Raw genomic sequence first — 24,595 nt, forward strand, 5'->3', positions numbered from 1 at the left:
TGTAATCCGCCATTTTGTATCGGCGGCCATATTATATTTATAATGTTATTGATTTTATTATATTGTATTGTCATCTAAATTAAATGTGTGTACCAAATTTCAGATCAATCTGACAACGGGGAGGTGTTTAAATTTCTAATTTTGATCCAAATAAATTCCATACGGGTCGAACTAAATAAAACCGTTTAAAAACATAGATCTAACATGTTACTAACATAAGTGTTTATTAAAAAAAATAAATAATAAGAACAAGATATGGTATATGGATATCTAGGGAATGAGGGAGATGGATGTAAGAGGAAATCTGAACGAAATGCAAAGAATGTAGTGACATATATTGAGAAGAACGAAAGAAAAAAATAAAATCAAAATTGAAAAAAATCATTTAATATTGTAAATGCACATTGTCCGCAAAACGGAGGCCATTTTAAAAAAATCGTTATATATGCACTCAACAACTTTTTTTTATCAAATATCTTTGGTGCTTTTGATTCATTATCACAGTTTTCCTTTCTATGTTTTCCAGGCAGGACATAGACTTCACCCAAAGATCGCTATGGCTGGTCTTCCGCTGCATCAACAGAACTACGACCGTAACCATATGTCCACCTGGTGGAGGGTCCACGACTCGTCTTCGCGGTTGTCAAGAACTCTATCTATCTATCTCTATCTTTATCTCTATCTATTTATCTAACTCTATCTATATTCATTAGTCTCATACACTTTCATACATTGTACGTTGGTACACACAAAACACTAACGACTTAAAATAATCAAAATAATTAATTAACTTCAACTAAGTTTTAAATAGTTTCACTGTAACATGTAACAACTTGTCATGAAATAATTTCAGAAATATTAAACGTAAATGTAAAAACGAAGGCACGGACGCGAAAATCTCTGTAATATTGATGTTATTATTTATTTAGGGGGATCGGAAAGTAATGTCGCTTTCTTAAGTTAAATTCACACGATTACATTTTTAGCAATATATTCACCTTCGTTATCAACAACCTTTTGCCGTCTAGTATACAAAATCAATGCCGGAGCGGTAACAAATCAATCGGTTTTTCTGTAAAATATGTCGACTGATTACTTATTTTTTATTTACATTTTTATTGATCTTATTTAGCTTTAGTTTTTGTGAATTGCTTTTTAAATTATTTCTCTACAGTATGAGAGGAAGACTGACAAGATATTACTTTCTGGTCCCTTTAATCACAAAAAAAGGCTATGTTCCTATTATTGTCACTGTGTTGTTGTAGTATCCAACAGGGGCTTAACCTATAGTGCAGGGTGTGCAATGCACACAGGCGCCGCCGTCTCAGGCGCAGCTTTTTCTTTTCTATTTAGCTGGCCAAAAAACTAAAGACACAAAACGAAACATGAACTATCGCGATTCGTCGCTTAGTTTCGCAACAGAGATGTGTTACAGGCATAAAAACAATGAGTGTTATTCTGCTGTCATAGGAAGAAAGGCCGTAACTAATACCATACTGTAAGCTATACCTACTTATAAAATAGCTTGTTGGAATATGAAAAAACTTTCTTGCTACGATGGTAAAATTAATATTTATCGCCGCGTGAGGAAGGGGGCCAGGCCGAGGGGGCGCCAGGGTTTCATTGCACACGGGCGCCACACGACCTAGAACCGCCCCTGCATATACGAGGGCCAAACTGAAAGTTTTTAGAACTGGCAACTTAAAAGCATTATATTAAAAAAATAAGTTTAAATTTTGAAAATAGAACTCTTTACCAATAATATTGAGTATACATTTCATTCATTTGTCATTTGTTTTACGATTTGGCGGCAAATTGAAAATTGTCTGTGCACGTCAGAATGAATTTAAGCCGAGAAAATTTTCGTGCAATGATTTTTTATGACTTTCGATGTCATATAAGTCAACAAGAAAGTTATGATAGACTTCGATTGGCTTTTCACGATGAAGCCCCATCTCGTGCCACAGTTTACAACTGGTTTAATGAATTCAAACGTGGTCGAACTAATCTCACCGATGATTTGCGTGAGGGACGGCCTTCTACAGCGACGACTGAAGACAATATCAGTGTTGTGCGGCGTATGATAGAGACTGACAAAAGAGTGACCTATCAGCAGATTCGGACAAGTCTAGGCATAGGTATGAGTCAAGTGCACAAAATCCTCCATGAACATTTAGCGGTCAGGAAGCTTTGTGCCCGCTGTATACCGCATAATTTGACCGAGGCTCAAAAACTCCGCCGTGTTGATTGGTGCCGAGAATGATCCAAAAATTTAACGGAGGTGACTCAAATGCTGTGTTCGACATACTAACGGGTGACGAAAGCTGGATTTACTGTTATGATCCGGAAACCAAAAGACAGTCTGCTCAGTGGGTGTTTCCTTCCGAAGAGTTGCCAACTAAAGTGAAGAGAGGTCGAAGTGTTGGAAAAAAGATGGTGGCCTCGTTCTTCGGAAAGACAGGTCATTACGCGACAGTTGTCTTAGAGGATCAGAAAACGGTTAATGCAGAGTGGTACACTAACAACTGTTTGCCACTTGTCTTGGAAAAGTTCGAGAGAAACGACCTCGCAGCAGGATCCTCCTTCATCACGACAATGCCTCGTCGCACACCGCCAGGCAAACGATCGACTATTTGGCGACCTCAGACGTGGAATTACTGGGTCACCCGCCGTATAGCCCCGACCTCGCACCCTGCGATTTTTATTTATTCCCGAAAATAAAAGAAAAACTTCGAGGAAAACATTTTATGGACGCCGAAGAAGCAGTGGCTGCGTTTCAAAACGCCGTCGAAGAGACCCCTAAGGCCGAGTGGGCAAGGTGCTTTTCTCAATGGTTCCATCGAATGCAGCGATGTATTGATGTAAATGGACGCTATTTTGAAAAGTTATAATAAAACTAATAACTTGCTAGAATGCTTAGTTTTTGATTTTCTAAGAACCTTCAGTTTGACCCTCGTATACTTACTAGCTGATCCCGCAAACGTTGTTTTGCAAAAAAAAATTGATATTTTAATTTACAAATAAAAAATAAGGGTTGATCGTAGAGGGGTGAAAATTTATGGTTGTATGTATTCTTGTATGCTGTATCATAAAAAAATAAAAACAATAAATTTCGTTAAAAAAATAAAAATTTTTTTTAAGTGTGAACAACCTTTATCACTTAGGGGTATAGAAAATAGATAGTAGCCGATTCTCAGACCTACTGAATATGCATATTAAATTTGGTAAAAATCAGTCAAGCCGTTTCAGAGGAGTTCAAGTTCGAAAACCGTGACACGAGAATTTTATATATTAGACAATAAATACAGTATATATACATAATTATAAATACATCAAACTGACTTGGATCGCACTTTATATTGTTGAAGTTATTTCGAATTTGTGACATAAAATAAACCCATATACTTTTAGTAAATTATTTATATAATTATCGGGGGGGGGGGGGGAAGGGTTCAGGCCTAGGGGGCGCCAGGGTTTCTTAGCACACGGGCGCTACACGAGCTAGAGCCGCCCCTGGTATCCAATGTAAAAACGCTATGAAGTCACTAATAATAATTCTGTCGGATCCACATAAGGTCATTTTTGATTTTGATTATTCTACGTCTGAGGTTTGTAAACGTCGAACAATGAGTCCATGTCAAGGGAAAGACTGCGACCGCATTATTTCCTGATAGAAAGAAGTGTCGCTGTGAATTGACAATTTTGACTAATGAGCGATTATTATTCGGTAGGTGTAAGTGAATTGAATAAATGAAAATTTATTGAATTTATTGGACTTGTCATTGAAAAATCGCATTGAAATGTACATTCATTAGGAAAGTCTGGTGATAGATCCTTGTATTTATTACATTTAAAATACTTTTAACACATTTTATATATAACGGGGAACTTATTGCCGAAGGCATTCTCTAACATTTAATACTTAGGCGATGTAGAGACAAATAAATAAAGGTAGCTGAAACGAGTAATATCGTAAAATATAATTTTACCGTAGACCTTCAGAGTAGAAGGTCATATAGCCTTAGCGAGATTTACAATTTGATAAACTTAGAGATGATAGAACAATGTTGAGGGTGTTAAGTTTAAATTTTTATAAATTTTATACGACGTGAAGATATTGACGCAAGTTTGAATCACGTATTGCTTGCGGAAACCTCCGAAGAACGCAAGGTAACAAGCCTAGGGTCCATAATATTTATCTAAGTAAGAAACGGACTAATATATAACTACTTCCGCTATGTAGCAGTAGTCGTGCAAAGAAGTGCACCGCCCTCCAGCCCGCTTATAAATGCGCATGCGGCAAACAATGCGAATTACACAACTACCACGTTAAATCACTCGACACTTGTTTCACCCATCTACGGGGCTTCCTCAGGAGTAATGTTTCACCGATTAGTGCAAACATCGAGTGCACTACTGCTACATAGCGGAAGTAGCTATATATTAGTCTTTTTCTTTCTTAGTATGGACTTTCGCAAAGTAACACCGGAATCTATTAGATATATAATATTTATCTACGAAGCTTTGAATTTTGACACATTGTCCGAAAACCCATCGATGCCTTCCAAAAATTTATCGCCATTGGTAAAGTCGATAAAAGTCTATAAGAGACCAAAGGGGCCTATCCAGCATTCATTTGACTTGGCATGAATGTTCCTTAGACAGCATACTTTGCGAAGAACAGGAACAGATAGTAGAACATCTTAAAAGAAGAGCTTAACAATATAGTGCATTTTTGCACAAGTGTTTTGAGACTAACAAAGATATATATGTAAATATATAGTTATATATATAAATGATAATAATGAAATTTTGTATGTCGTGTTATTGTCAACAATGTGGCTGCTATATGACCAATACAGTGAGTTTAATACTTAATATTCTATATTGTACAGGCTAAATATATATTTATACATATATATATATATATATATATATATATATATAGATATATATATAGATATATATATATATATACATAAGTGTATAACAAACAGTAAAGAAAAAAGTACAATGGGCGGTCTTTAACATATATGTATATAGCATACATACTTATAATAAATACGGCATATTAAACTGACTTGGATCGTAATGGCTTCAGGGAAATTGAACAAACAGAGAAAAAAATAATCTAGCACCTAGACTAATAGTCTAGTAAATATTTCTAGACAATTTTGTTACAAATAGGTTGTGAGTTAGTACGTCTTATATTCAGCGGTAATTTGTTCCACAATCGAACTGCGTGAAGATATAGCGACTCTGTTATCTGATGGGATCGAAGTAAATGTCGCCAGGGTGACAGAGGATAGGATCTCATCATAGACATATCAGAAGAGGCCTAAATCATGCTATCAGGTGAAACGAACACGAACCAATTTGTAATGGCTGTCTTTAAATGAAAACTTTTAATTGTACTTCAATTACTATTATTGATGTTTAAATATGTACTAACTACAATATCCAACTGCATGATTGGAGTCACAACCTTCATCGTTGGGAAAAGGAGTGGGAGAGTCTGAACCTGAGTAACTAAGTTTGAGTGCTTCTGCTTCACATTTATACTTTGTTGAACTCTCATATTTATCTTTGATATGACCATGCGCAAGACATAGATCCATAGGGATGAAATATTGACGACTGTATAATCACTTTTAAATCTGTGACAATTAGATTTAATTTTCATTGTAAACGATAACAATGTACCAGTAAATCGTTGGGAGGAACTAAATCGTTCGGTCACGACATACTGTTTGTTTGCGCCTGCGCATAATGTCTCAATTATTCAGAGCGTTACGTGGGCACGCGGGACGCGGTACAAGGTGAGAGCATCTAATTTATTTCTTTACCAGCAGACTTAGCATTGTCAAAAGTTATCCTGTCATTGTACTATTGAAAAATAAATATATACAAGATATATTTACAACGATTTGCAATAGATAGACTTTGTATCGCAAACACTAAGACAAGATAAAATTCATTTATATAACATTGGAACTTTTAACAGAATTTATTGGCTCTTTTTTGCAAAACACAAATACTTTTTGTTTAAGGCACAGATAGGTGTATGCTAGAAGTGTAAAGAAAATAAAACCTACATTCGATTGAAGGCTGTGTATTTAAAAATACTCAACTGAAATTAAATTTGTTATGAACATATTGAATTATTAAGACAGTGTAAATCATGGAATTATATTTTATTTTATCATTCATTACAGGTGTTTTAGTTTACTCTGTGTTTTGTACGCGAAATTAAATATATTCTTTTTAATATTTTCCTTCAGTTGTTCATATTTTTTTACTTTAGAACCTTCGTCGTATATTAACTAACGTATGAAAAATATAGTGAACTTCGACGAGCTGAATTGTGCGAAGAACTAAATAGTAAAATAAAATTTTAAATATCTAATAGATTCGTTACGCGTTATCTTGCGAAAGTCCATCCTAACTAAGAAAGGGACTAATATATAGCTACTTCCGCTATGCAGTGGTAGTCGTGCAATGAAGTGCACCGCCCGCCAGCCCGCTGATAAATGCGCGTGCGGCAAACAATGCGAAACAAAACTACCACCGTTACCCTACATTACACATGTCTCACCTTTCAACGGGGCATCCTCTGGAGATGTTAGACCGACCCGTGCCAAACACCGAGTCAGGCTCGGTGTTTGGCACTTTATGAGCGGGCTGGCGGGCGGTGCACTTCATTGCATGACTACTGCTGCATAGCAGAAGTAGCTATATATTAGTCCCTTTCTTAGATAAATTTTTAAGTAATACCGAACTCTCTTGTGTTACGTTCTCATATAATTGTATTTAAATTATATCTATAAACTATTAAATTCAAATAAATGCTCATTGTTATTCAACAAAATAATACATTGTAAATGTTTGTTCTCCAGAACAAAGTCCAACGAGTTGTTTTATAATCACTCCACCGACGACCGCTCACCGCACGAAAAAACGCGTGCGATGTTCAAAAGCCAAGCATAACACTCTCCACCGTCCGTCACCGAAACGTCGTCGGCCGACAACGCCGCCGTCGTGAACAGGGAGGACGATCCGAGGTAGGATCAGTATCCGTCCTTAGATTGCCGAGTGGTCCACGCTGCACTCCAATCCTCATTCCACACACTACACAAACAGCAACACTGACTCGACCAGGTAAGCTTAATCTTAGCTGCCTCATCATCCATCACAGTGTCTTATGCAGGTTCGAAAACCCGAATGCTCTAGTTCAGTATAGTTCATTGAACCTTCTGCTTTGTGAACTCATTTTCGATGAAGCTGTAAAAGCCATAGCTAACAGAACAAACATTTTTTTTCATGGTCCCCCGCTATTGGAGGCGGCCCTAAATTTTTTGGGATCAGGGTCTTTGTTTACAAATAAGTTTTTCAAAATTTGATCTTTATTCTTCACTCACTGTCATATATCTCAATTTCTTTTTTTTCTTACCTTTTTCCATCACAATATCTTTCATTTTGTTTTTTCATTCCTTCTTGCTTTCATCGCCTTCCTTCCATCATCTTAATTTGTGTTTTACTTATTTAATACATTACTACACTTACTTTTCTATTCTATTATTATTTGACTAGTTCTATTATTAGTGCAGTTAATTTCATATTTGCTACCTGTTTGTCTTTCCTGTTTTATTCCTTTTAACAGTATTACTCGCACACTGTGCCGTAATTTTTCATCTACGTGTTCTTTCTTTGCAATAAATATTATATTTATTGTGACGTTTTGCAATTAAGCCTCCTTTCTGACTTCCGAACATTACATAATCACCTTCTAAAAGATAGGCATCATGTAAAGGACAAACATCTCATTTCATTTATAGGCTGCCAAAGATGCAAGGATTATTTCAAATTTGATTAGATAGAGACAGGAGTCATACAACCAACCAAAGGAAATAAGAATTTACGTCTCTAAGATAGGTTAGCTACGAAACAAACTGTACCATTGATCAGAGGAAAACGTATTTAATAATTTCTCGCAGCAAACGAAGAATACATTACACCTTATACATTATTAATGACGCAATGCAAATGAATTGCAGAGAGAACTAAACAACCTGACTTGAATTCGTTTTGTTTGAACAAGGTTTAACATAACATTAGCTCTGAACAGCTGCTTAATCTTTACATTGTCCAACTTCGATCTTGCATGGAGTACTGCAGCCAAATGTCATCTGGATGCTTTGAACTCAGTTGACCGAAGAGCCCGTAGGTTAATTAACAACGAAAATCTCTCAAATGGCAAACTACACACCCTTGAGCATCGTCGTCGAGTTGCCAGCTTATCGGTTTTTTACAGCATACACTTTGGAGAGTGCTCGAAGGCTCTTTACAAACCTATTGAACCATCTCCATTCCTTTATCGGACTACTAGGCGCAGGAAAAAGTTACATCCATACGTTGTTGACATACCCAAAAGTCGAACTAAACGGTTTGACAGCTCGTTTTTGGTGAGAGTCGCCAAGATTTGGAACGACCTGTCTGGGTCTATTTATCCTGATGAGTTGAACTCTGGAGCCTTTAAGAGTAGAGTGAACAGGTTTCTTTTGGATGGGCGTGTACCACCTTCGTCTTCATCTACACTTTCCATCAGGTGAGATGGAAGACAAACGCCTATTAAATTACAACTGTAAAAAATGTATGACAGATATTTAAATTAGACAATAATAAAAAAAAAGAAAAATAATTGTCTCTATTCTAGAAAATAGTTACCTACGAGAGGTCCCAAATAGCCGAGGTCAAAAAAAAATTTTTACTCTGTTAAATTGCGAGTTTCAGGCTACACGTACAGTTCTCTACCATCTATGCCTTGTGCAAATAATTTTAATCAATTTAAAAATAGTGATTTGTGAACTATAGTTAACTTACTTGATAAATCCTATATCCGTAAAGATCAAGTAAGATTAAATTTATAGGTTGACGTATATTGTTAGATTACTTTCGATAAATAACAATAATTATGTCGTAATAAATAAATCGTTACGTCAGCGTGTCGTATCGTATAAACGAAACATAAATCGTGATGTATGACGTAAACCATTTCTACAATATAATTGTTGATTCAATGAGATTTTAAAATAATACACCTATGTCGTGACGGTAACCAATCGATTCTTAGATGCGGTGAGTTCTGAGAAACAATAATGTAAACAATTCTTAATGTGGACTATATTTGTTTCACAGCTATGAACATATATTAACCCTTTCCACTCTAATGTCGAGTGTCACTCGACACTGAGTTTGTTCCACAAGCTCCATAGTCGTGTGATACTCGACATGGTGTAATACTTCTTTTTGGGGAAAATTTTAAAACAGGAAAGATTTTTGTCACTGAAATGTTTGAATCACGAATGAATGAAACATATTCTAGAATCGCAAGATACTATAATTCAATTAAATTTTATCGATGCTACATAACAGCCTTGGAGTGGAAAGGATTAAAACTGACTTTGGGAGTCGACTTGGTCTCTCCTTCTTGAGTTTTGACCCTAATTACTTTAGCCCTGTTTTTTTGGCGATCCCTCGTACTTTTTCTATTTTGGACAAAAAGGAACTATTTAAACAAAATATTTTATCTTTTACAGATTTTATTATTTGCATTGTCATCTTTTTCTTACTTCACACTTATTAATTCATTAATCTTTTATTTTTTCCTAATCCTTTCATTCATCACCTCACTTTCGTCGCCTACCCACTAGAATAATACAGGTTTACATATTGTTATGTTTTGCTTTAGTAGTCGTGCAACAAAGTGCACCGCCCGCCAGCCCACTGATAAATGCGTATGCAGCAAACAATGCGAATCACACAACCGCCACCGCCAAATTACTCAACACGTGTTTCACCCCTTTACGGGGCATCTTCAGGAGTTATGTTACACCGATTAGTGCCAAACACAGAAGGGTGTCCGCAGGGTGGCGCCTGATTCCATTAAATATTTAAGATCAGCATACCAAGCTGAACAGGCGCGTTTATACATCAAATTAAGACTGAGTTTGGCACTAATCGGTGTAACATAACTCCTGAAGATGCCCCGTGGAGGCGTGAAACACGTGTTGAGTGATTTGGCGGTGGCGGTTGTGTGATTTGCATTGTTTGCCGCATACGCATTTATCAGCGGGCTGGCGGGCGATGCACTTTGTTGCACGACTACCACTGCATGTGTGGAAGTGGCTAAATATTGGTCCTTTTCTTACTTAGGATGGACTTCCGCAGGGTGACGCCCGATTCCATTAAATGTTTTGCTTTATTTATATTTCTTTATTTGCTTTATTCTTGCATACTTTCTTAATCTTATACACTTTTGTTTTTGTTTTTTTGCCTAATTATTCCTATAATGGTCTCTCCTATGACCCTTCTGCAGGACTCTATGGAGGTCCCACACCTCTCCTTGATGTAATTACTGATGATTAGGACCTTTTTTGGTAAATTTTCGCGCAAATGTTACCTCATCTATATCGGTCTTCAACTACTGTGCTATCGAGTGTGGTTTGGATCAGATTGGTCTATTAACTAAACACAAATATTTTGTAACTTTTAATACACTGTTACGACATAAAGACTAAAAATTTTTATTGCTACCGAAACCTCTGTACCGCTCCTGAGGTAAGTGTGACGAGGTGGGGGACGAAAAAAACAGCACGAGCGCTGTCGCCGTTGAAGATAGACTGAAAAAACAGAGTAGCCGATACTCCCCCCTCACACCGCGTATAACTAAGGCGCGGTTCAGTTAGAACTTGCTCATCTGAAGTGCGAAGAACCTATTCAGTTAGGGTGTACATCGCCCGTGCAACCAAAGACAGATGGGCCCAAAGGTTGGAAGTCGAGCGCCGACCACGAGTCTATCAACCGACATTTAGAATTAAGAAAGACACAAAAGATTTTCTTTTCTCCTTAGTTCTTTTCTCACAAATTCTTACTCACATCCTTCACAAAATCTTTCATTTCTTCAGCTTCTTATCTTCATACGTCGCCTTTCTTTCCTCGTCTACATTCCTAATTCTTGTATTCCTTATCCACAATTTTATTTCCCGACTCTTTGTTTAAATCAGAGTTCCTAAACTTTTTTGTGTCGTAGACCCCTTGCCATGTTATTCCGTGTTCTGTAGACCCCCTACTTACCTGATATTGATTTCCTGTAAATTTCTAACTGTAGTGAAGTTTAGTGTATGTTCAAAATGTATTGTGACCACAAAGCGAATACCAACATCCTACAACTTACACAATTTTATAAACATATATAATATTTTTTTTACTTCATAGGTACTTTTATAAATAATGTAAATGTTTTGATATTATACGAGTAAGATAGTATGATGTAAGTAAATAGGTACTATCAGTGTATGTGTTAAGATCCACTAACGTGGACCCCCATTTTCATTTCATGGACCCAAAAATTTTTTTTTGCTGACGTAGACCCCTTACAGGTTGTCATAGAACCCTAGGGATCGATATAGACCACTTTGGGAATCACTGGTATAAATGCTCTTGTTCCGAACAAAGGTATACAGAACCTTAGAAACAGGACGATATTTGTCAAACGTATGCTTTGTTTGTATTTAAGTCGATATCATTAATAACAATCCTGTCCTGACCTAGAATCCTGATTAGTGTTATTACAGCAACGAGCTTAATCTCCAAGTAAGGTACACCCGATCTAACAGGACGCGCAACGCAACACTAGCCAGTCGTACAATTTGCCGCGTCGCCGGTTTCGCCCGCTGACCGTGGGAGGGAAGGAAATATGCTTTGATGAGGTAAATTTCTAAATTGCTTCAACAATTGTCATCGTTGTACTTGGCGCCTGATCTTAATGTTGCTTGTATAATTTGTAAATACATAATATGATACTATGTATATATATATATATATATATATATATCTAATATATAAAATTCTCGTGTCACGATGTTCGAACTTGAACTCCTCTGAAACAGCTTGACCGATTTTTACCAAATTTTATATGCGTATTTAGTAGGTCTGTGAATCGGCTACTATCTATTTTTCACACCCCTAAGTGATAAGGGTTGTTCACCCTTAATTTTTTTTTGACGAAATTTTTTGTTTCTATTTTTTTATGATACAACATACAAAAATACATACAACCCTAAATTTTCACCCCTCTACGATCAACCCTTATTTTTAAATTGAAAATTAAAAATATTTTTTTACAAAACAACGTTTGCGGGATCAGCTAGTATATATATAGTAAATATCAGTTGAAGGCTCGATTCTTGTTATTGGTTCATACGTGTACTATTTTTTTATGAATTCCTATTTATATCGCTGTAGTGTTTGTTATATTATATATATATACTCGTTTAGCGCAGACTGTTGGGAGAGGATTGTCACTATTTGATGCGGGTCTTTCTTCTCTAAAATATACTAAAAAAGAAACAAAGCCTACGTCTAAATATGTCTACTTGTGTCTTAATAAAATTAAATGAACATTTTTAAGGTCGTTAGAAAAAACTGGATGAAGGTCGCTTCTTACTGGTATTTTTTATTATTATGATCTATATTCCACAGACATAAGCGTCCGTGCCTTTGTTAAACGGTTTTTTTTAGTTCGACCCGTACGGAATTTATTTATTTGGGTCAAAATTAGAAATTGAAATTTAAGCACCTTCCCGTTGTCAGATTGATCTAAAATTTGGTACACACATTTAATTTAGATGATAATACAATATAATAAAATCAATAACATTATAAATCTAAGATGGCCACCGATACAAAATGGCGGATTACATATTTTTAGGATTACATATTTTTCCTTAATCCCCTCAATATGGGTATCAAATGAAAGGGCTGCACTAGTAAAACACGATGATTATGTCAAATTTTAAAATTCAAGATGGACGCCGTTCCAATATGGCGGACTAAGTACATATTATTCCACAACCACCACAATATGGGTATCAAATAAAACCGTTTAATTAAAAAGTTTTTTTGTTTACGTATATTACGTGTGTTTAGTTTCTTGACCTATTTCAACGATACCCTAACAATGTCCAAGTTTTTAAATAACGTTTCGTGCGACCACTTTCTCATCCCTACTCATTACCCGTGCTATTGGATATCTATAGTGTAGACTTGCGCCATGCTAGATAGATCAGAGGATAATGATTTCTTGTACCGACTTTATATTCAATTATAATAGTTCACATCGCACATGACATTGCATCATCTCGATTTCAACGTCATCGGAACTGCCACGCGGTGGTCAAACAAGTAAATTAGTTAGACAAACGTCTCACGTCATTGGCATGTCGCATTGTAAGTAATTATATCAGCTTCGTTTCAAGTGTCTTCAACATTGGAGTAATTCAGATGCCGACTTTCTATTTCGTTGCTTATTTTTTTTTAAAAATGATTCAAATTTTATTTATTGGCTACCATTTGCATATAGGAGGTAATTAAAATGAAACCAAAAACATCACGCACCGGCGCGAGACCTGGCACTGTGAATGGAACTCGCTATCAGTGCGGGTATCGCGTTTTTTGCAGGCTCAATAAGATTTTTTTTATAAAAGATAACTAAAAACTGGTAGTCCTTTAACGAAGTCAGAACGTTCAAGCCCATTGCAGACACGTCAGTATGTTACTTCACGCGATGCCGACGCTGTACTGGATCATAAAAGTTGATCGATAGCATCTCGCGCCGGCGCGAGACCGGCCCCTCACCGTACACCCCGCATCTCTAGTCGGTGTAATATTATTGTTACGAGTTAGAACTGAACCGAAGTTAGGTTAAAAATCTGGTATAATGTTTATAGATAGTTTGGTATAGTTTGGATTCAGTAATAATAATAATAATAACGATTGCTAATATGCATTGCCTAGTATTGAACTGAAGAATAGAAATGCCATTACGAATGCGCTGATTGATATTTTGAGAAATTCGTCTACCATGGAAAAAGAACCATATGGTCGTCTTTCGGAAAACTCAAATGAACTTAATTTATTTCAAGCAATTTATTCTTCTTTTCAGCTGACGGGCGCTGAATGCAGTCAAGACTTCCCTTAGGGGAATTTAGATTTGGCAGCGACTTGTCCACTGTGTCATCGGTCCACTTCGTGAGTGGCCAACACGACGCGTCTACCGGATTGTGGTCGCTACTGTAGAACCTTTCTGTCTCAACGGCCATCGCATGCATGAGCGATATGCCTCGCCACCTGTCAGAAGAATCAAAATAACCTACAGATTTTGGTTCTTCTGCGGATCTCATTTTTGATTCAATCTCGCAACTAATTTATTATTATGTGATTATAGGGCCATCTATTCTATTTTGATTTTGTCGTAAAATCTGTGTTCCCTCGGGCGCCCTAGAGTCGGAATTCTAAACGGGTGTGATCAGCGACAGCACAAGCCGAGTATCCTCATGTGGGACTTTAAGCCTAGTAACATCACAGAGCGTTCACCGAAGAGATCCAAAAGCTAGAAATCATCAGGAAGACTAGATGCTTTGCTACCTTAAAAGGTTTTTAGGATAAACGACTTCAGCAGAATAGCAGAATCTACAAATGCCACTTGGACCAAATGGATGACGTTAAACAAGTGAACTGTAATATAACCACACGAATAAGCAAAGTGTAGGAAACCTAGTCTAGACTTCGTCGAATTCGAACTTGAGAACGCACGCGACGTTCGCACGCGATGCCAAGGTCACGTCGATTTGTACCCATTGCTTATAACATTTGCCAACCTTGACATCGCAATAATCAACACACCTTCCATATTGTCATTTTAAGGTCATCCTGACTATACAGAGTCCATGTTTTGCTTACAAAATCTCAACATCCTTAATAATTGACTAAGCAGGATTTATAAAGGCTATAGAAGTTTTTCCCGGCAATTCAGATAATAAAGCTTGGGTATGATTTGTTGCCACTGTATTAAAGATATACTAAAATTGACCAAAAGTATACTAGATTGAGTGTGTTGTGTTCTTCCCAGATCTAAGCGCGTTTGGAACCCTGACTTCTAGTCGAAGAATACCATTAGAGCTCAATCAGATTCTTGTTTCTACCAAATTGGACTCTACTAATAACGTATATTTTATACCTGTATATATCTGGCTCAAGCCGTCCAGCTTGGTGATACTAACTTCAAGAAAGAGTCCAGATTCGTCAAAAATACCGCAATGAAGACTAAGGAATTTGATAATGTGTTGTCGGTGATGAAATACGAATCCGAGACGTGGTCACTTACGACATGTTTCATAAAAAGGCTAAAGTCTACCCAACGAGCAATGGAGATGACTCTGCTCGGAGTTTCGCTACGAGATCGAATAAGAAATGAGGAGATCCGCAGAGGAATGACATACTCAAATGGTCACTGTGAACTAACCTTTCTTGATAAAACTATGATTTAATTGACAATTCATCACTTGAACAGTTTTCATGATTTCCGGCTGAAAGATGAATGGAAAACAACTCAAGAAACATGACTACCTTCTAAACAATTGAATTCAATTTAATTTTAATTTCCATAAATAAGTCTCTCTAACGGTCTTATTTAAAATGACCTTCCGTTGTTTATTTACACTAACCACACTTCCTCTCTCTTTTTTTACTTCACCTGCCTTCTTATATTCACTTAGCTTCTTGAAAAACTGACTTTATTCAACCTGTCTACGCAATGAAATCTATTCTTCTCTGGAACCCACTCCACCTGGACATTTAGATGACCAAGGTAGACACAATGATAGATTCCATTCATCACAATAATTGGATATTGTCGGAGCACTCTGGGTGAGAGTCGCTTATTATTCGGGTCCTGGAAATCTATGAGAAAGGTCAATGCCCAGCAGTGAACATCCAATGTTTAAACGATGATGATTTAATATTGATATATTGTATATATGTTGACTAGTAGACGAACTGACATATATAAGGTCAGCGCAAGATCGGTCATTGTGGGAATCTTTGAGAGAGACCTATGGCATGCAGAGCGGGTCCATTAGCTGATATGAATAAATAAATGTGTACGTATCTTATCATTGTTTATATTTCTATATCTAATTTCATAGTTGAGTATAGTGATTCCTTTTATAACACGGTATTTCTACATTCAGGTCGGTATAGCAATTTTTTCCGCCAATAAAATGCGGGAATTCCCCGCGTTCTATTCCCGTATTATGTCACTTAAAGTGATTTGTATGCAGTCCAAATAATTTACTGTATGATTTAGATAAAACACATACCTATATAGTCAAAAATATAGTTTTTCCTTAAGATTAAATTTTATCCTGCTTTAGGAGGAAAGTTACACGCGAACCGTTTGTACATAACGCGTTATAAGAGACTGGTTATGCCACGCGACTTCCTATAACGCGGAACTAATCTATCGTATATTAATCTCTTTTTACCAAAAGTGTAATATGTTGCAATCGTCATCAATTATTTATATACAGGTTAATTGGTTAAAAAATCTAATACAATCTATAATATATATACAAATATATAACCAACACATTGTGTAAATGTCACCAGTTTGACAGAAGTTGTAGATTTAAATATTTTCTTTATGGCAAGGAAAATAGTCTTGCATTGTTACATGAGTTTTTTTAATACTAAATATGTCAATAATTTCACAGTTTTAGTGGTCATAGTACACGGAATGGTTTTGTATGTTGTATTTTGGTTTTAACGCTGCGATATCATATTGAGTAATAATAATGTATATCATGGTGCGGTCGCGTCGGTGGTAGCGGGGCGGCCATCTTAGATCGAAGCAATTTTTGAACAAAGAGACGCCAGCGCACCGCGTCTGCGACGAATCGCTCAATATCGTATCAATCATTAGGACTTTCTACTTTATTATTATCTGATTTTATACAGAAAGAGATTTGAAAGAAAATATAGCAATTATTTTGAAAAATACACAAGATACGACCACGCCCACTTGACGTGGATTCTTGTGAAGATCCTCCTGCGATTTCACATATTTCCTTTAAAACAATAAATGTAAAATATCTTGACAATAAATAAACATTGTAAACACTAAAAAAATAAAACATATCTTAATGATGATATAATAAGAACATACGTTTACGAATTCGGATTAAAGTGTATTAAAATTAAATATCGTTTACTATATGTATGTCTCTGTACTTTGTACTGACAGAAGCTATTCTCATGTCGCATTATAATAGAAAAAAATAATTAAAGTTATATATTTCAAAGTGATCACAATATATATTATAAATATTTGTAAAATCCTTGAGAACCTTATTTTCAGACGCTTGATGCAAGGCATAACCATCCTAAAACATCACCACTATAGACGGTTCTGAGTTCCCCCCAGCGAATTCTGACAACCTTTACTATGTGGTGGAAGGGGGAGGTTTACCCACGCCGCGTCGCGCGTGCAAATGAAAGAGTTACAAAAAAAAAAGACTCTGTGTTTGGCACTAATCGGTGTAACATAACTCCTGAAGATGCCCCGTGGAGGGGTGAAACACGTGTTGAGTAATTTGGTGGTGGCGGTTGTGTGATTCGCATTGTTTGCCGCATACGCATGTATCAGCGGGCTGGCGGGCGGTGCATTTCATTGCACGACTACCACTGCATGTGTGGAAATGGCTAAAAATAGGTCCTTTTCTTACTCAGGATGGACTTCCGCGAGGTAACGTCTGATTCCATTAAACCAGTCGACATTTAACACGTTCGATGCGTCAACATTTCCAAAAAACTATGAGCTTGTTGATTGGAGAAGAATACGTCATAACTAAATTTTCCTGTACTGCGTATGAAACTAGGTAAGTCACTAATATTTTATTATGCCATCGGACATAAGGAACTTTAAACACGGCTGTCGCATAAAAGTCGAGGGGTCTTTTAGATCTCGTAACGCAATGAACGTGAACTACCCTTTATAAGTACTTTTATCTTTTCCTTACTATGGTTTTCTGTAAGAGATTGCCTTGTGTGATAAGACCGCCCATTGTACTTTTCTGTATATTATTGTAAAACTTATTAAATGTATCTTATCGTGTACAATAAAGAATATTAAATAAAAATGAACGTGTTAAACCTATTCTCATTAGATTTATTAGAGAATATTCCACGTAGGAGGCTTATTGCTATAATCAAAAATACTGACTTCAAATTAAAATGAAAACTGAACAAAGTCATCATCTAAGTGTACTTAAAACTAATTTGGTCTTAGACGGTTGTGTTGACTTCCAAGTGGATTAATGTCGACAACGTGTCCAAATTACCCGCACGCAAAGAGACACTTCCTGAACTACTTCATATGTTACTCACCAGGGAATAATCCGGATGTATGGTTAGGCAGTGTTCACACAGATGCATGTTATTATTTTCATTGAATTTAGACATTTATATATCACTTATTTTACAGCATACTTAAAATAAAATACAGTACAAAAAGAGAGGCAGAATTTACACATATGACTATACGTTATATATCAATTAAATCAAACCAGAACTCAATCTAAACAAATAAATAAAATTGTAGTGTCTGTTTATAAATATAAAATAACCTATTTACTACTCGCATATGTTTATATATACGGTATATATACTAAAATAATCTGTAAATTTTTGGTTTATCTGTCCGTGTTTCTGTATCTTCCGGCAAATCTCTGAAACGGCTCAACCGATTCTGACGAGACTTATACAGGCAGATAGCTTATGTAATATGAAGTAAGTTAGGCATATTTTTAATTTAGAAAAATAATTAATCGCATACGAACACGTGTATAGCTAGTTTTATGTATTCTGTGTTCCACCTGTAATAGAAAACTAATAAAAAATGTATGAATGAAACCAATGAAGTCATCCTTTAGTTACGTCCATTGAGGAAAAGAGATCTATTTAAATATAAGAGATTTCCACATATGTATTGACTCATTGTGATATCTCTGGAACCGTAAGGGGTATAGGCTTGAAATGTAACATAAGTACACCTCGCTTTGCGTCGTTTCGTTTTGCGTTTTTTTCGAAATTGCGTCGCTGCTTAATTAGTACTATTTTTCACTGAGCGTCGTTAGATTTTCGAGGTTGCGTTGTTTTGGGTTCGAGTCTTCAATATTTTTTTGAAATTTTCTTATTTTCTAAAAGATGGCAACACTTTTGTTTATAATTGCGCCATCAAAACTCGGAGAATCCCTTTCTAACTAAAAATCAACGCAATTTGAATACAGTTTTATTTTCACTTTGTTTTGCTAATTTTTAGTGTTCAGTTTCAATTACGTAGTGTGTTGTGCTTTTTTAAAAAGATATTAGTAAATTTATATAAATTTTTACGTGTTGTTTCTGGTTACAAAAAGGTATATATTTTTCCAATTTATTTATTGGCAGAGTTATATTATTTCTGTTTATTACATGTTTAATTTGTTCAATTTTCTTTTTAAAAAGTAGTATTTTCGTGACCCTGGAATCCATCTTCGATCTTTACATGGTTTGCTATAGAAAATCTTAATTCACTTTGCGGCGTTTTAATCTGCGTCGTGTTTTTTTGGAACGTAACCACGACGCAAAGTGAGGTATTGGTGTAATCCTTTCGCTGAACAGAAGTCAACTAAGAATTGGGTTTGAGCAGGCGCTCAAAAATAAATTATTGTATTTAATGGAATCAGGCGTTACCTCGCGGAAGTCCATCCTAAGTAAGAAAAGGACCAATATTTAGCCACTTCCGCACATGCACTAAAATGCACCGCCCGCCAGTCCGCTGATAAATGCGTATGCCGCAAACAATGCGAATCACACAACCGCCACCACCAAACTACTCAACACGTGTTTCACCCCTCCACGGGGCATCTTCAGGAGTTATGTTACACCGATTAGTGCCAAAGAGTCTAAAAATTATTCTATTAAATTATTATATCTAAATAAATTATTGTTCTGAACTGTATCTTCTGTGGTAAAAATCACTTGAACCATGCCTTAGTTACAAACAGTGGCGCTTGGCCGCCATGATTCAGGGCTAAGGCCATACGTGGGCGTCTTACCTGACAATGTCACTCTGCACGCGATGTTCGACTTTTACACCGAGCAGTGCCAAACACCGAGTACCACATCTACTCTTATCAGCGGGCTGGCGGGCGGTGCACTTTATTGCACGACTACTGCTGCATAGCGGAAGTAGCTATATATTAGTCCCTTTCTTACTTGGGATAGACTTCCGCAAGGTAACGCCTGAACCTAATAGTTAAAAATCATATAACCTGAGCAGCTATCTCTCCTGCACACTACGCAGCCTTCAAATATAAGGAATTTAAAAAAAAAACAATCTGAACCTGACTTTTGTGAAACAATTAGCGACAATGCAATAAAAAATAATAAAACCAAATAGGAAAACATGAACCAAAATGCACATACAAAACACATGTAAAAGAAAAAACGTTTAATCTAAACAAATCTGTAATATCAAAAGATAATGTCAGAAATGTAAGAATAAAATAAAGATTAGAAATAAAATTGTACCTAGCCACCTAAGAATAAAAAAGATGAGGAAAGGAAGGCGATGAAAGCAAGAAGGAAAGAAAGAACAAAAAAAATTGCAAAATAATATGAAGGAGAAAAGAACAGAATAAAAGAAATTGAGAATAATTAAAGTGAGTGTAGAATAAAGATAAAACCATGAAAAAATTATTTGTAAATAAAGTCCCTGTCCCAAACAAAACAGAGGTACGAGAGGCTCCCAATAGCGGGGGCCATATAAAAAAAAGAAACAATTAGCGAATCTATTTGCGTCTTACTTCATCTAAGTATCCCTCGTGATAGCTTGCCCAAAAATTACACGTAATTAGGCGGTAATTAGACGATAATTGGCGATGGTAATTGTTAACTCACGTATCATTAATTGGTATTGTTGAATTAGTGAACACTTAATTATGTGTGAAGTGAACTCGAATTATAACAGAATTTATTATAGTATTAACTGTGGTTGCGAGGGTAATTTATATGGGTTTTCAGTATTTTTTATTGATTCTAATTTTTATCGCTAATGTTTTTTTGATTTCTGCTTTTACTAAGCGCAGACAGTTGGGAGAGGGTTGCCGCTATTTGATACGGATCTTTCTTATCCCAGCTGTAAGTCACGACAACGTTTATCATTATTTACAATTGTTCTTATGTGTAAATACAACTAAAATGTATACATATAAACAATACAATTTGCAAGTTTTACTCTATTGTATATTAGTTGGTACGTTATTTTATTTTACGTCATTGCCGACCGCTACAGACCGTTAAATGCCTTGAAGTTTAGGACGATGGGCCGGTGCCATTCATCAAAAGATTCTGCTGTAGATTTTTTCTTGAGGAGGTCCGGTAAGTTGAACGGAGGGAGGGTATTTAGTATGTTTGTATATTGACGTCTCAACCCATGCATATGCTTGCTATTACCCCACTGCAAGATATACCTTAATCGCAATCCTTGACAGGCGGGTTGGCGATTGCAGTGTGGTATTATGGTACGCAGAGGACGCTGCTTATCCTCTGGAAACTCATTTATGAGCTGTGGCAATCCGTAACCCAATAATTACGCACAAAGTGTGAATTTTGTGCGTAATTGAAACGTAAATTAAACATGTTGCATTCCTATAGAAAGAATAAATTAATTATACATATTTCATAGTAATACACTTTATACAGAGAGGTTAGGAAAGCAGCTTTACATTTATGTTAATAATCAATCACCTGTATGCTTCGAAATTTCTTTAAACTTAAAAGTCACATACTTTTACAATCTTTTTTTACTTTCACATACTTTTTTTACTTTTTATAATGGAAAACCTAATATTCTTTGGTACAGTTTTTTTTTACTTACCTCTCCATAAAATATCTGATTTTGTACAAAAACCGCACATGTAGAAATATATTATTATATGTTCTAAAATATTTTATAATAACGACTATACTACTTACGTTACTTAATTTTATTTATATTTTTAACTTTCAAAATAATATGTGAACGTAAATTTAAAATGTACATATGTTTATGATAATACCACAATTGATTTATGGTAACATCTTTTAGATCATTGATTCCCAAAGTGGTCTATATCGACCCCTAGGGGTCTATGACAACCTGCAAGGGGTCTACGTCAGCGAAAAAAAATTTGGGGGTCCATGAAATGAAAATGGGGGTCCACGACAGTGGATCCTAACACATACACTAATAGTACCTATTCACTTACATCATACTATCTTATAATATCAAAACATTTACATTATTTATAAAAGTCCCTATGAAGTAAAAAAATTATTATATTTGTCGCCATTGACTTTTGCCTTATTGACGCCAAATGTTGATAATTTATTATTAAAGCATCAGGTTCATCCTTCTCACTAAAACTATTGACTTATTGCTTATGTTATTTTATTTATAGTTTATTTTATGTTTATTTAATGTTACGTATATTTTACATAACAGATACAAAATTTTATTTTGAGTAGTTTTGATTTAAATTCAAATAATAAATGTATAAATCAACATGTGTTTTTACTTGAAGTTTTTAACACTAAACCTCGCTACAGTTAGAAATTTACAGGAAATCAATATCAGGTAAGTAGGGGGTCTACCCAACACGGAAAAACATGGCATGGTCTACGACACAAAAAAGTTTGAGGAACTCTGTTTTAGATTTACAATAATTATAAAAAAAATCTAAAAATACAGTACGTCCATAGTGTATTTACAAGGCATCATGATAAACTGTCTTTACCAAAGTTTCGATTCCAAAAAGTTTAATTCATTTGTATTAAAATGATTTCATTTTTTAATAAAATTCCGCAAAATATTTTTGGACTACTATTTACAAAATTCATAACGCTTATTATGATTTAAATGACAAGAACTCTTCGCAGTGATGTCGCCTGATTATTTTGATTTCATTTAGACTATATCTGATAGAGTGTATATGTATAAACCTTTGTTAAACTTTATTAAAAGATGTATTGTTATGGAGTTTCTTCCTAGTTCTTCTCCACAACTTTAACACCTTGCGAAGCAGAGTAGAGTCAAAAATAAAATAGATTAATAAGATAAATCGACAATGAACTATATTTTCTTTATATAGGACCTATGATAATGACACTCACCAAAGTACCCAGGTAACTGTGTCCAATCTCCTCCTCCGACGTATCTCCTGACACCAGGGTCTGACGTTTCCACTTCATCTTCCTTTATCACTTTGAGAACTCACTTTACACTTTCGATTTCGTTTTGTGCTCTTTTTCACATGAATTCTAACTATATACGTAATAAATATTATTTGCAGATGTTTTTAACAGTAAATACTTAGTATATATTAAAGATATATAACATATATGACAGTTAGTACATGTAAAATAAAATGAAAAAATGTTAATAAACATTCAGTTCGATATACTGTTCGACTAAAACATGATAAAAGCAAAATAAACATTTAACTTTTTGTTATGTATGAGTATGAAAATAAATAGAAAATAACGTGTCGAAATGAAAATGTAAATGAGATGAATATATAAATAAATGAGGACGCATATAGTACGATAGGTGTACACGAAACGTACAAGGAGTGTACTCGCGGAGTGTTCCAGGTGTACTGCGCGGCAGTAGCCTGCCATTAGATCTGCTGAAGCGATGAAACACGAAACTCGTACACCACTATTATCACACTAATTCGCAATCCTTATTACGTTTAGCATAAGAGCGATAATTCAATTTTGTTTCGCTGTTAAAATCAATCGCCTTTCTTATTCTTAACTTCTGTATTTATGCAAATATTTTATCTCAGATGACAAACAAAAACAAAATTGGAATGGAGCGGATTTAACTAAAAAAATTAGAAACAAAATTTGCGACTCTCTATTTAAATTATTTTTGACGGCTGTCTCCATGGATTTTTTTATTTTACAATTAAATTTTTGTAAGCGAAATTTGTTTTTACATAGTGACTTTATGTATATTCTTAGTAAATTGAAAAATAAAAAATTCTAGTTATGTTATTTACCTGTAGAAGATATCGTTTGAAAATATCCACTTAGTTTAAATGAAACCTCCACAAGCACACTTGAGGATGTAATTTCGTAGTATAAGTTTTTAACTAAACTCTACTTATCAAAAGGTTTATACCAAACTTGAAGTCACTAAGCCTTATGCTTCCAAACATATCGTGATACTCAAAATAGTCTGTGTAACATTCAGTCCACATTTGGAAATGAAAAAACATTTATATATTATCTTGAAAGATAAAATTCGTTCATTTAACATTGTTACTTAACCAAATTCTCAATTTTTTTATTTATACTCCACTTCACAAGGTATATACGTATATAGCTGTGGAGAAGAAACAGAAAGGAACTCCACAACAACATAAGTTTTATTAAATTTTGACAATACAGATTTATATATATATATACTAGCTGATCCCGCAAACGTTGTTTTGCAAAAAGAATATTTTTAATTTTCAATTTAAAAATAAGGGTTGATCGTAGAGGGGTGAAAATTTAGGGTTGTATGTATTTTTGTATGTTGTATCATAAAAAAATAAAAACAAAAAATTTCGTCAAAAAAATAAAAAAAAATTTAAGGGTGAACAACCCTTATCACTTAGGGGTATGAAAA

General features: G+C 35.2%; 1 protein-coding gene across 1 annotated transcript in view; it reads right to left on the reverse strand.

Moving 5' to 3' along the window:
* ClC-a (chloride channel protein 2) overlaps positions 1-23,214 on the reverse strand; it is a 73,795-nt gene extending 50,581 nt beyond the window's left edge. The window contains exon 1 of the mRNA XM_068768596.1: positions 23,089-23,214. Within this exon, the coding sequence (XP_068624697.1) occupies positions 23,089-23,166 (78 nt within the window). The 5' untranslated portion in view covers positions 23,167-23,214. The remainder of the gene's footprint in view (positions 1-23,088) is intronic.
* Between the last annotated feature and the right edge of the window lie 1,381 nt (positions 23,215-24,595).

Source organism: Battus philenor, unplaced genomic scaffold (assembly GCF_028537555.1).
Source record: "Battus philenor isolate CCGP_79_NKW_IND1 unplaced genomic scaffold, ilBatPhil1.0.hap1 SCAF_26, whole genome shotgun sequence".
In the NCBI taxonomy this organism is placed as follows: Eukaryota; Metazoa; Arthropoda; class Insecta; order Lepidoptera; family Papilionidae; genus Battus; species Battus philenor.